This window comes from Plectrocnemia conspersa, unplaced genomic scaffold, assembly GCF_051122295.1.
Source record: "Plectrocnemia conspersa isolate PC_06_02 unplaced genomic scaffold, ASM5112229v1 ptg000009l, whole genome shotgun sequence".
Classification (NCBI taxonomy): Eukaryota; Metazoa; Arthropoda; class Insecta; order Trichoptera; family Polycentropodidae; genus Plectrocnemia; species Plectrocnemia conspersa.
This window is the reverse complement of record NW_028277173.1, coordinates 8,791,431-8,806,315: the sequence shown is the minus strand read 5'-3', so window position 1 is coordinate 8,806,315 and position 14,885 is coordinate 8,791,431. Positions and strand designations below refer to the sequence as shown.

The following is a 14,885-nucleotide window of genomic DNA, read 5'->3' as shown; positions in this document are numbered from 1 at the left end:
ACGTGTACTACAATAATAATGATTCTGTACGAACTGTGTATCGATATTTACGGGAAGATTAAAGTCAATTTCAACGTCCTACTGAGCGAAAAATTCACAACGTAGTGAAATAATTTTAAAATACCTGTGTATTATCGTGACGCCCTTTCAGCTGCGACCCGATTCGTCGGTGTTCGCAGTTTTGAACTTTTATTATGGCTTCCTTTAGCGCAATTTACATCTGGACTTGCACCAGCACCCCTATAAAATTCAGATAACACAAGAACTGAAGAAATACTTTGAAACTAAATATGATTATTTTTAATTATTAAATCTAAATTATTTGCAAATATATATATTTTGAAAATAATATTATTATAATAATTGTATTGCCAATATTTATTAGTATAATAATACAGTAATATAGATTAAACTTTAATTTATGTTATGTTTCAGATACGTATATCCTCATAAACCATGGCTCAGTTGTACAGAAGATGTTTGAGGCGGCACCAGGAGAAGAAGTCAGGATCATATATGACGGTAAAATATTAAAATTAATATATATTTTTACTATTATTGGGATACTAAAACTTATTTATTTTGCGGGACAAAGATTTTTTGTTGCGCAACGATTGAGAATGTAAGTAGGTTCGCTCTGGATTCTGAACGTAGAGCTGGACCAGTGAATGCGAAAAGAAAAGCAGTAGCTTCTGCGATCTTAGCTGGTCTAAAGTTGAATCGACCACCTCTCAGTCACAGTCTAATTTACAGGGCTTTTGAAGATCTAATGCCTTGAACTCCTATGTGGATGTTCAAGTGTAGATGGCAGTAGGGTCAAAGAAAATTTCTGTGAAGTGATCCTCAGACGATCTACATATATGATGTGAAATGATGAGTGGAAGTTACATCTGTTTGCCCTCGTTCCAGTATTAATATCCATGGACTGTTCTATGATTGATTTTGTTGTCCGTCCTTTTTTCGGTGGAAAGACTAATTACAGAAGTGTAGCGAGTTGCATTTAAACCAATTGCCTTTGGCCGCTAAGGCAGGTCAGAAACGGTCGTTTTTAGCGAAAATCCGAATGCATAGATTATCTTTTCTTAAGGCGATGAATATTTTAATTCTATTTAGATAGAATTAAAATATTCATACTAATTAGTTAGTATCGCGTACTAAGCCGTTAAGAGGTTTTCAACAAATGATTAAAACGCTATAACACAAGTCAAATTGACCTTTTTATAACTTATTGAAAAACCCGACAATAATAACATTTTTATTGTTTGTTTCCTGTATTTTTAATTTTCTTTCGCTTAAATTGTAAAAGTTTTTTTATTTTTTCCCCTTAAATTATAACCACAAGCGTTTTGTTTTTTATTTATTGAATTTAGCTAATAACTAATTGTAAACATGAAAATAATTATAAACAAGTTATTGAAATAAACCTATTTATAAAAAATAAAAATGTTCCTGCATCCGACAAGTATAATACATACTTTAAATTCAATGTCATTTTTAATTACGCGTAAAAAGCCACTACACTGTAATCAATAATTCATAAGTTAGCTTACTGTGTAAAACTAACTTAATATACATATTACGTATTTTTTAGTAATAGGTTTTTTTGATATTATTAAAAGTATAATTTAGCAATCTTTTATTTCGTATTTGTAATATAAAAGTTGAAAGAAATGCGAAGTAATTTCATTGTTCACATTCTCGTCTATATTAAAAATATTGTATGATAAATTACATCGTAAAAGATTAACATAAAATTTCCTCTGGAAATTTGCACGTCAGTTCCGTATATAACAATTTTGACACATAATTTAAACCCTTCTCAATCCCACGTCAACACGGCAAAAGCAAGTCGATCAAAGCCTTTTTATTATCTTGGATCTATGTGAAATATTTCGCCATTGAGCAATTACTATAGAAATAGGTTTATATTAAAAAAAATAGTAGATTAAATTTTTTTATTCAACTTTGCGCCTTCACTTTTTAAGATATGCAATAAATTGAACATAATCGTCGAATAAATTGTATGAGCAATTGCGACAGGCGCTCCGACCGCAGTCTGCTCATTACGAAATGTATGCGGACTTTTTTTATATGCTACGTTATATGTATACACAATAGGTTTTTTATCGCATACAGAAACCGAATAATTTTAATGGAAAAGTTCCTTCGTTTCTCGTGGAACTTTCATTATGATGCAAAAATACCCCCCGAAAATTCGAAGAAGCGCAGGCATTGTTCCATTGTTGCTGATGCAAATTTTGCGTTTGGGCTTTTGAAAAGCACACTTTTTAAACATCGATCGGTTGAACGGTTTACAACCTCTCGGACGCGGGCACTTAAGGAAAACGCAAGAAAATATACAACTCTTAGTGGCGCTCGTTCCCGGAACCTATAGGGGCAAATTTAAATATTTTAGCTCGCCAGGACCGTAACTGGGTATTTTATAGGAAGGCGATGGTAAATTTATTCCACGTGTAAATTGCCCACTTGACATTTGAAACAAACATGTGGGGTAGTATTGAATAATCGCTGAAGAAACTTATCAAATCAGTATTGAAATACGTGCGATCATAAATAATGTGTGTTTCGCCATAACATTACAATATAAAAATATTTCTTAATTAGTATTCAATTAATTAAAAATATTTTAAGTTAGTAATTTTAACTAATACAAGTATATCCTCAAAATTAATTAAAATACAATCGAATTTAACGCGAGTTTTAATTAAAAAATTTTTTTTATTAAATATTGTTACTAGTTATTTATATTTATTTGATTTTTAAAAAACGGTTAAAAATCGAGTACAATTTAACTAGATTTTAGGTAGGAGCTAAATAGTATTGAATGTTATGAATGAGATCGGTGGACGAGGTGCCACCGGTCGCCGTAATGCCGTCAGTGTCGCCAAAGGAATATTTTGACCTCACTGTCGCCACGTCAATGTTGCCAGAGTGCCGCCTAGCTCGTGGTCAAATAAATATGTTCTTCACAAAACCAATAATTGTTCATGCAAAGCTGTCCAAAATACTTTAAAAACAGTTTAGTTAATTAAGCACATACAAGTCCAGATAAAAACAGCAAGTAAATGAATGGCAACTGATTTGCATCTTGATTTGCTTTGCAATAGCCATTATGAAGTAGCTCTTAAGAGCTAGTAAAATATCTGTAAGCAGAGGGCCATTTATTTCATCACAAACGGGACTCTGTATAAGTCGTGAAATTGACATGGCAAAATCAATAGAGCCCTTGAAGATCGGGTTCGATAAATCTAACTTTGAGATAAGCTTAGTCTAACCATCTTTTGTATAATTTAAATTATGAAATTTATTCATCACTATGGCTAAATAAAAATGGCAAAAGTCTTTACGTTTTTAAAAAAAAAATTCATAAATTGCGTCGTATAAAGGTAAAACATAAGAATTGATGGTCTGACATGGTCTAACGTTGGGTTACAGTAGTAGGAGTAGGAATCATGTTTATATAAATGAATGGTATTACCTAAAGATCGTTGTTGAAATGAACTCAAATAGATTTATATTAAATGGTGTCCATGTGACGTATTTATTTAGATATCAGAGTTTATTAGACATTTATTAGAAAGTCCCAGTATTATATTTGTTATCAGCACTACATATTTGTAATAAAAACAAAAGGGAGAACATTTTGTTCTGAAGTGTACAGGTCGTACGAATTCGCTTCTTATAGAAATCGTCAGTACTTGGTTCTCAACCGCGTATTTTAAGAGTGAACAAGAAGTCCGTGTAGAGAAGCAGTTCTTCGAGCGAAGTAGTAGTCCAAACGTCGAGTGTGTATAGTCCGGTTTTGCAGCACGTATTATACACCATCGTGCGCGTAAACCGTATATCCACTCCACATGTTAGAGTACGGCTATATAAATAACTGATAAGCTCGTGGGCACAGTTCGCGGAGCTTCAGATGCGCGTGTGACGCGTCCCTTGACTGGTGCTGTGTATGAATCGCTACAGTTCCAATACTTAAGAATGCATTTAAAACAATCACTTTCCAGAATGCATTTAAAACAAGGCTATTTTTCATTGTGAGAGAAATTCGTTACTGATTATTAACACTGATAAAAATAATTCAGTAATATTTATTATTAGATAATCTTATTGATATATATGGAATTCTAAGAGCACATTGCTGTAATATTTTTAGCTCTGCAAGCTGTTCAGCGTTTTAAAATTCTTTCGGCGAGCACACTCGCGTTATAAATTATTAATAAGCGGAAAATGGAAAACATCCCTCTGCACGCATAACCGCAAAGACGTAGGCCCGAGCTTCGGCGTTTAGCTGCGGCTTTTCACTACGTGAAATATTAACATTTGAAATTCAACATTTCGCATGGAAACCGCAAGAAACCACCCCGGGGTGTAATATACGCACGATGGACGAGAAAGGGGATCGTTCTGAATTAGCAAAATTAATAAGAATCCCAGAAAAGGGTCTGAAGAATACCCTTCAAATGGCATTACTACAAGTTTGTAGTATGTCTTTTAAAATTGAGGTAGTTATGCAAACCCTCCACTTCTTAAAAATATCTTTTGTGAGAGTTGGTTATTATTCAGACTCGAAAGAAAAGAGATTTAAGGCACAGGAAAATTCAATATAAAAAAAAAAATATTCATCGTTAATAATAATTGTATCTACATTTATATTATATGATTATATTAATTCTAGCAATATTAAAAGTTCAGATACTTTAACTTTATAAATCGTCATGGTAAACATAAGTGTGATAAAAATAGGAAAGTTTTCCTAGAATTTTATTTCACGGAACCGGTCGTCGGTCCTTTGACCCGCTAACTCCATTGTACCATTGTAAGTTTTCATAGTTCAATGACGTCGTTTTTCCTGAATTTTCCATACAATGATTTGTTGTGTGTATGACTGTTCCTAGGCAACCGGAATTTCCCTGTTGCGTGTGGAAATCAAATCAATTCAAAGTGTAAATCATTTTCAATGGACACTCGAAATGAAATATATTTATTTTTGAGAAAAGCAGAACGTACGATTTATTCTTCATGGGGTATTAACCGGAAGTAAAATCTGGGAAGTAAATTGAAAAGCTTAGGTTAAGAATAATTAGGGTAAAGCAATAATGGATACATTTGGGACAATCAAGGGTTGCGAGATTAACCCCTTCTAAATTAACTTGTGATTCAAATATATGTATGTATGCGTTGTATATATATGACCAATTTTGCTTAAAGTGCAAATAATAGGGCTAAAAAAGATTGATATTTAATTACTTAACACGTTACCCACCGCATACGCCACGGTGGCATCCTCTGACGTATGGGATTTCATTATCAGTAATATGTATTATGTTATGTTTTTTTTAAGTTTCTTCAAAATATGGCAATATACATTCACGTCATTTAAAAATTTCGTAAATTTTCCACATAAATAAGATTTAAATAATATTTTTCATATAAATAAACTTCAAATCATCGACGTTATACTCTTAGAAGGTCAATATTATTACAAAGGTGACCTTCGGGTACTATGACTTCGGTTGACCTCTCATTAAAATAAATCAAATTAGAGATAAATATTCTAAAAATAAACAAATTGGTAACCTTTAATAAAAAATATTTTTTTTTGTAATCTGAGGTGCACGACATGTTGTATTTTTAATCCTTATGGTTTATTATCCATAAAGCATAACTTTGAACTTGTTTGGATGCACTTAGAAATATTTTTAAAAATCAGTAGTTTTGCGACAATTGTCGTTAACGGGCGTGTAAACTGTTTCGTTACATTTTTCTGGAATATGTGTTTTCATTCATATTTTTTATAATATATCCCTTTAAATGTTTTTAATTATTGTGCATTATAAAGTGACTATACTAAATATTTATATATATACATCTAATGAAAGGTAAATAATAAAATGATTCGCTTTTCAAATGCCTATTAGAATTTAATGAAATATAAATGTTTGAAGGTCGCTGTTGAATTTTGGACAATTTTTTGGAATAATCGTAAAAATTAAATTACAGTAATATACAGCTAATTTAAGGTAAATAATAAAATGCTTCGCTTTTCAAATGGCTTTTAGAATTTAATAATAAGAAAAAAGTTTGAGAATCACCGTTTAATTTGTTTCGATTTTTTAAATAATCGTAAAAATTCAATTAAAATCATATACATCTAGTCAAAGGTAAATGATAAAATAATTCGCTTTTCAAATGTCTTTTAGAATTTAATGAAATAAAAAAGTTTGAGAACTATCGTTTAATTTTTGTCGATATTTCGGAATAATCGCAGATATGCAATTGCAATGATATACATCTAATTAAAGGTAAATAATAAAATGATTCGCTTTTCAAATTACTTAGAATTTAGTTATATGAAAAAAGTTTGAGAATCACCGTTAAATTTGTATCGACTTTTTTGAATAATCGTGAACATTCAATTACAATCATATACATACATCTAATGAAAGGTAAATGATAAAAAGATTCGCTTTTCAAATGCCTTTTAGAATTTAATGCAATAAAAAAATTAAGAATCGTTGTTGTATTTTCATCAATTTTTGCGAAAAAATTGATGAAAATACAACAACGATTCACGAAAATACAAACTATTATTGTCTTCATGTTTTTTTTTGGAAAATATAATAAGCAAGCAGGTCAAATTCCGACTTAAATTGCCGACATTTATGACCTGACTATTTATGAACTTAGCGTTTAAATAATCTTCCTTACATTCAGGTTCTTCTAAAAATACTTTATACGCAGATTCTTTACTGTGTTATCTACGAGTGCCAATAAAAATGAATTAGATGACTGTATACCATTGCCCCATTTATATCTTTACATTCATTCATTCATTACATTGTCAAAATAAAAATATATTTAAAAATACAGGCGGAAAAATTTTCTATTTATTTTGGAACGATAAATCTAGGAAAACATCATCTTTGAGAAAATATCGTCTTTTATCAACCGCCTCCTAAGTTTTTATACCAGGGACCAGAGCACCATTAGGAAAAGTATTCCATTAAAATATATTTCTGTATCACTCATAATTTGACTATTTCTTTTAATAAATCTATGCTTCTTTGAAGTTTAAATACGATTCATTAAAACCTGAAAATCAACTGTAAATTTGTTTGAAATACAATTGCGTGATATAAAATATTGTTGATGCGTATTTTACCATAACTGCATTACACAGTGATCATATATTAAATACATATTATAAAATAGGTATTACGTCTACCTCACGCATACTCCTCCGATTACTGAATTGTCTGTAAGCCACTTACGCTGTAACAAAATAGCAATTTACAGGACCGAATTGGACGTAATGACATTATTGAAAAGGCTTTATTCCCGCAGGGGGCAAGCTTCACTCTCAAAAGTGATTCACAGCGAGCCGGAATGAAATTAAAGCGAAAATTGAAAGGGGCACCCGACGGCGGCCAGGAGCTCGCAACCGTCTGGGGCCGGGGGCTTCGGAATTCAACAAATCGAATCGAGGCTTTGAGGCTGAAAACCTTTACACTTGAAAGGAATTCCACAGATTCGACGATTCGTTTAAACGAACGTGTGGTTGTGTTTTATAAACACACATTATGTTATATTGTATAATATGTAACACGAGGAACCATATTTGTTTTTTATAAATATATTAACTAAAAAATTGCATTAATTAAAATGTTAAGCATCGCTGAGCAGAGGTTGTGCATCAATACACGACTAATTAGTTAGTTGACAGACACTCTGATGGCGTACAACTAGCTCGATCAATTAACTTGTCTAGTTGATGTTTTATAGATATCAATTATTTAGTAATCAGGGGTTGATAAAGGAACCGTAGTATAATAGAACATGAATTTGATTATATAATTTAAGATGGTCGTTTGTGTTACAGAAACATAAATTCTCTATACATTATTTTGTTCACAGTAAGTTGAAAACACCCTACATTTTATATATTACTACAACATGACAGAGTATTTTTTAAAAATAAATAATCTTTCAAGAAACTTGTTTAAGCACGTGACATGTATTCTCCAGTAAATTATTATTACTACTGTTTTTTTACAATTTATTAAAAAATTAATTACAAATGTATTGATTATCATATTCATTAGTATATTGATAGTAAATAATTATATGGAGCCATAATACTATGACTGTTTTCTAACGTGTATAATGTTAGTTTGAGACAGCTTTGGTGAATACATGACGAGTTCAGAAAAAAATAGTTTTGATAACGGCTTAGTTCTTTTATATAATTTAGAAAATAATATGTTATTTTAATAAGCAATTATTAAGAAATAAAAATGTACATAAATATAATACTAGAAATAGAGACAATTTAAGAATAGGTAGATATAAGAAAACGGGCACGGCCAGGGGAATAATGTACGCAGGTGTAAATTTAATTAAAATAAATTTGTCTATTAAAGTTAGTATGTTTACAAAAGTGTTTATATAAAAAACATAATTATTTTCTAAAATAAAATTATCTACTGCAAAAATAATGTACAATCAAACATCTTACATCTAAATCGAATAAACACGTGATTTCTTATGTAAAAATTTACAATATTTAGAAGAATTCTATAAACATAAGGATCTTCTGCGGAATTTGCGTTAGCCATTAAAAATGTCACTACTCAAATCAGCTGTGATTTTAAGCAAAATCACAATTTTCTATGAAACATTGCAAACGTTTCATCTCAACATTAAAATTACCATCAAGGTTTTATATTTCCATTTTCATGTAAATGCGTTGCGCTGTTTTGTCGGCGCTATTTTGTCCTGCGGCGCTTTGTTACGTAGCTGATACTATAACATATAAAATATCAAATTCTACTTGAAAGAAAAGCAAAAGAGCAAAGAATTTAAATCCGTGATAAATTTTGCATTAACGAAATAAACATGCAGCCTTTTTTTGTTCAAGCTTTTTTTTATATTATTATATACCGTGAAAATTGCAGAATAAACTGCTTCTTACGTATATCTTGAATACATTTTCAATAACTTTGATGGCACCAATTTCCGAGCATCAGATCTGAGGTTTAAATTATAAATTTATTAATTAGCTTGTTGTTGAGACAAATACAATATAATTTCCTTTTAGAAGTCTAAAATTATTAATTATTTTCAGAACAATACCACGTTTTCGGCACTCATTGTGTATGTATTATGAATTAAAACAATGGTTCATCCAGCATCTCTTTGACTTTGGGAATTATCTCAATACATTAACAATCTCGTTGAGATCAACAAAAAGACGATAAATTGAAACTTCGAAGAAATGATATTGATCATTGTTGTTAGTTAACAATGCGCCATAATCATCCTTAAATTATTAATTAGCGTGAATATAATGGTATTTTTTCAGTGCTCATTAGCACTACTCGTCGTGTACGCATTATGTATCAGAACAATGGTCCACCTAGCATCATTTGCAGTCGTCGTACAAGAAACGACTAAAAAAAGACTGAGTCGTAATGAAAAACCACCTCTTTTGTAATTACTTCTTTGTTTACACAGTCTGGCGCCTGACTCGCAGCAAAACCACCCCCGCGGTTGCTCGAAACCACCCCGTCGCTTTTTGTCTGATGGAAACTTCGAAGTTCGCCGGATAGATTAACGGCAGTGATGGGGAGGGGGATGAGAACGATAGAAATACCCACCAGAAATGTCCATAAATTGCACTTTGCAAAAGTTGCTATCGCTGATGGTAGTCGCCACAAACTAGCGAACAACAGGCAATTATACACTTGTTCAATTATGGCTATGGCCAATTAGGAACGGAAGATAAGAACAGCTGGACAGTTGTCAAAGGATCCACTAAGAAAGGAAGAGGCAAATTGGAAATGTGCAACGTTTTCCCATGTGTGATAAATGTTGATTTTTGATGTTATGGGTCGCAAACTTAGATTTCGTAGATTGTGAAAATATATAAAATATAAGAAAGTTAATTTATAATACACAAAAATAAATTAAGAATAATTTAAGAAACACTTTAGTAAATTAGTTGTATATATTATATACAAAGCTTTTAAAATCAAGCATAATTATGATATATAAGAAATTTATTTTCTCGTTGTTATTATTAATAAATAAACTTTCTATACACTAAAAAAATACGATTTAAATAGGGAGCAAATGCAGTTTTGTGAAAACATCTAAACCGAAATATCCCTTATCAGAAGTCAAAAATCCACGTCAAAAGCAATAAAATCGTACCGTCGCCATAATAATGGATACACTTGGTAATCTAGAGTTGACACCAACTTTTTTAATCATATTAAAAATTAAATGAGGAACATATAAACCAAATTTTGACCAATAGGAGAGCGCAAAAAACAATTATCCCTTCTCAGAAGTAAAAAATCCACGTCAAAAGCAATAAAATCGTGTCGGTGCTGTCGAAGTGGGAACGCTCGTTACCGAGCGTTCCCACTGCAACGGCACCGACACGATTTTATTACTTTTGACGTGAATTTTTGACTTCTGAGAAGGGATAATTATTTTTGCGCTCTCCTATTGACCAAAATTCGGTTTGAATATACTTTGATCAGCCCTCTTATATTATACGTCTATAGTAATATTGGTGAGAATAGCTATTATATTTTTAAAACATAGTGTAATATCGAAATGCAGACAAACTATGGAGTAATATGAGAGATGCGATATCTGTCTGTACTCATTCTTCAGCTTATTTTCCCTTGAGAGATGAGTTGGCTAAATTTGTATTTTGGAAAACTATTATTAGTTTTAGAACTTTCGTGTAGATTAGCTTTGGATTAGAAAAGCAAATATGGGTTTCGAAACTGCCAAATTAAGTTTCATAGATATGTTAGAGCAGCATATAATTTCACTAGCGCCTATTCCGCTCCTTTTATTTATTGTAAGTATAAAAAGGACAAAAGGAACGTACATACATCTCAAACAACTATAACTTAGTACAGATTCATTATTTGAGGTTTTTTGAATTTGTGATAGACCGACCTTATGTATCGTAGTTTGGGAAGCTCTCCTACGAATCATAACAATGCAGAGATCATTCAAATAATTGTTGCGCTCGTTTATTCGAGCAACGAAATATGTCCACATCTCTAGAGAGTTAATTTCATACCTTTTGAGAATTCATCTCTTAGGGTATATGACGCACCCTGAATTCAGGTATTACACACAGATAAAAAAAATCAGTTTATGATCGAAGGAATGCAGTAGTAGTAGCAGTCTCTTTTGATCAATCAAAACGTTTCGCGAGAATTGCTCATTTCTCAGTGATATTTTGGAATTGTGATTTTAATAAAAAAAAATATATTTTCAATCACCCTAAAAAAATCACTCCCTAAAAAACAATTTCGTTTGATTTATATTTTAGTAAATTTCAAAGTTTTGTTTTAATAATTCTACATCCATACTTTTTTAATATAGGGAAAACTTCTAAATCTATTATTTAATAAAAAAATAATTAGTAGGATTTAATTTAAATCATAAAATTTAGGGGGGTTCTTCTTCATAAACTCGTGCAGTGTATCACCACAACCATGATAATTACAAGAATGAACGTCACAATAACGTAATATAAATAAAGACTGTAACTGAACGAACCACTTAACGGTTGCACAAACAATAAACCATCGGGCGATAAAAATTACCGTTGACATTCAACCCGTTGCATGATTTGCCCTTCAAAATGTCCATTAACAGCTTAACGCCGTGGACTCATGAACAAGTCTTAAAAGAAGATTGTTTGATGGCTCTGGACTCAGGCTTGAGTCCTGCGTCATGCATTTTTTTTATTAAAGATACCAGCAAGTTTGCCTCTACATGATAATGAAATATGGTATTATACTATTTTTACATATTAACAAATTACAAATAAATTATATTTTACTGCAATTTTTTTTATAAAAAGAGTCGTCTTATCCCACTGCGTCGTAATGCAATGAGTCGTCGCCTTTTTGAGGCACGGGAATTTTTTTATGAAATATATGACTCATAATTATTGATTTTATCTAAAAAATAGTATTGTATGTTGCACTCCTTGAACAAAAATAAATTTCAGCGTCAAAACTGTTTGGTTAGCTTAATATAAAATCAATCTAATTAAAATAATCGAAATATCTGCGGTAGAGGGTGATTTTTCACATGAAATTCTGTATATTATTGCAAAATTAAAAACTAAAAACATTACGGAATATATATGTAGATAAATTAGATAACACAGTAATCAAGAAATAGCATCCATTAACTTATGAACATATTTACCGAGTGTTTGTTATTTTGCTATTTACTCACTATTTGGAAAACTGCAATGATTCAGAGATTAAGAAACCAAGGGGGAAAAGCTACAATTCGGATAAATTATCACTGTATTGGTTTATTGCCGTCATTAGGCAAAATATCATTGCGCTTAAAATAATCTCTGAGGAATAAAATCATGAACGGATAAATATGTTCCTTTCATTCCTAACATTTCGTGTAAATTGAATATGGTTGAAATGGCCACAAACCAGTTTCTTATAATTTAGTAATATATATGTTTAAATGCTTCTATATTTTTTTGTTAAAAACGATATCCATTTATAATATAATATAATTTGCACTCACCAAATTTTTCGGCGTCCATTTTCTGCGTACAAATATCACGAACACATTTATTTTTATAATTACACTTATAAACAACACTTTCCACTAATTTCACTATTTTCATTATTTGCACTTTTTTTTATCAATTTTAATATAATTTTTTTAGTGATACGTATTTTATATACATTTATCAATATGAAAAGAAATTTCACAACTTCTGCACATGTATGCTGTATCTTTCCTTATTCAATGTGTAGAACAAACACAAACACAAATATTTCACCTCACTTTTCATTTTTATTGGCAGATGATTTTTTAGCTTATCCGAACGCCATTTTGGTGGATCGATATCACAGACACGGCAAGATGTGGTAGAAACCGGTGAAATGTCTTCAAAATCAATAGATTTCACTGAATTCTGCATCCATTCTTTAGCCTTACTCAAAAGAAAATCTTTGAATTTAATTTTGCCGTTACGATTTAAAATTTTATAGACACGGAACGAATTTAACAATGCGTATTGAAATAAATAAAAAACGACCGTTTTTGTTTATTCCGTTGTTTTTGAAAATATTAGGTAACTATGTATTAATCGGCGTTAGCAACATCTTTAATATATATATTTTATAATACATTATATATTGTCCGGTCGGTCGTTCTGGGTTTTTTCTGTGTCTATCATCTGGCTGTTGTGAAAAGTAGATATCATTCTAAATTCTCGTTTCTTATTTGTTTTCCAAATTCTCTTTATAATGACGAATATTTTTATACGTATCACTCAAAAATTATATATATAAATGGATAAAAAAAGGTGTGAATAATAATAATAAATATAAATAAGTATATAGTGCAGTTTATAAGTGAAGTGTAATAATGAAAATAAATGTGTTTGTGACAGTTGAACGCAGAAAATGGCGGTCGAAAAATTCGGTGAGTTCAAATTATATTATATTATAAATAAATAGATATTTTTTAGAAATTAATATTAAATCATAAGAAACTGGTTTGTGACCATTGCATTAATTTTCAATATACACGATATATTAGGAATGAAAAAAAAATATATTTATTCGTTCATGATTTTATTCTTGAAATTCTTTTAAGCGCAATAATATTTTTTTTCGAATATATTACTTAACGACGGCAATAAACTAATACGATGATAATTTTTCCGAATTGTAGCTTTTCACCCCATTTTTTAATCTGTGAATCATTGCGGTTTTCCAAATGGCGAGAAAATATCAAAATAACAAACACCCGGTAAAAATGTTCGTAAATTAATGGATGCTATTTCTTGGAAGGTGCTTGATTACTGTGTTGTCTAATTTATTTACACATACCGTAACGTACAGAATTTCAGTTATTTAATGAACCGCGGATATTTCGATTTATTTTGATTATATTGATTTTATATTAAGCTAACCAAACAGTTTTGATCCTGAAATTTATTTCTATTCAAGGAGTGTAACATACAATACTATTTTTTAAATAAAATAAATAATTATGGTTCATATATTCCATAAAAAAATTTCCGTACCCCAAAAAGGCGATTTTTTATTATAAAAAATTAAAGTAAAATACAATTTATTTTTTATTTGATATTATGTAGAAATAGTATACTAACTATCATGTAGTATGTATCTCAGTATTTATTTTAATAAAAGAAAACGCATGACGCATGATTAAAGCCTGAGTCCACAGCCACTAAATAATGCTCTTTCAAGACTCGTACACGAGTCCACGGATGTTAAGCTGTTAATGGACATTTTGAAGGTCAAATCATGCAACGGGTTGTCGACCGATGGCGTATTGTTTGTGCAACCGATATATCATACATCAAAGGATTTTTTCTCTGCATTTCGAGGGTAATTACGACGTGTTGTTTACTTGTTCCTTTATGTCAAAAGGATACATTTTTATCTGTTCATTTCAAGGTATATTTTAGTGGTTCATTCAGTTAAAGTTTTTGTTTATGTTACGCTATTGGCACGTTGATCATTGTAATTATCGTGGATATGGTTATTAACTGCACGAGTTTAGAAGGAAGAACCCCCACAATTTTATAATTTAAATTTAATCCTATTAAATATTTTTTTTTTAAATAATAAATTTAGAACTTTATACTAGATTAAAGAAGTATGGGTGTATAGTTATTAAATCGTAATTTTGAAGTTTACTATATTAGAAGGCAAAATATATTATATATAATTATATTATTTCTTGATTCTTAATTTAAATTAATTTTATTTACAGAATACAGATAAGTTCAAAATTGTATTAGGGAAACAAAA

General features: G+C 30.5%; 1 protein-coding gene across 3 annotated transcripts in view; it reads left to right on the top strand.

Annotated features, from left to right (window-relative positions):
* The window catches only part of spri (Src homology 2 domain-containing protein sprint), a 280,246-nt gene that overhangs the window by 18,176 nt on the left and 247,185 nt on the right, over positions 1–14,885 (top strand). For all 3 annotated transcript variants that reach the window (XM_088193645.1, XM_088193647.1, XM_088193639.1), the window contains exon 2: positions 436–522. In XM_088193645.1, coding sequence (XP_088049771.1) covers positions 457–522 — 66 coding nt within the window. In that variant the 5' untranslated portion in view covers positions 436–456. The remainder of the gene's footprint in view (positions 1–435; positions 523–14,885) is intronic.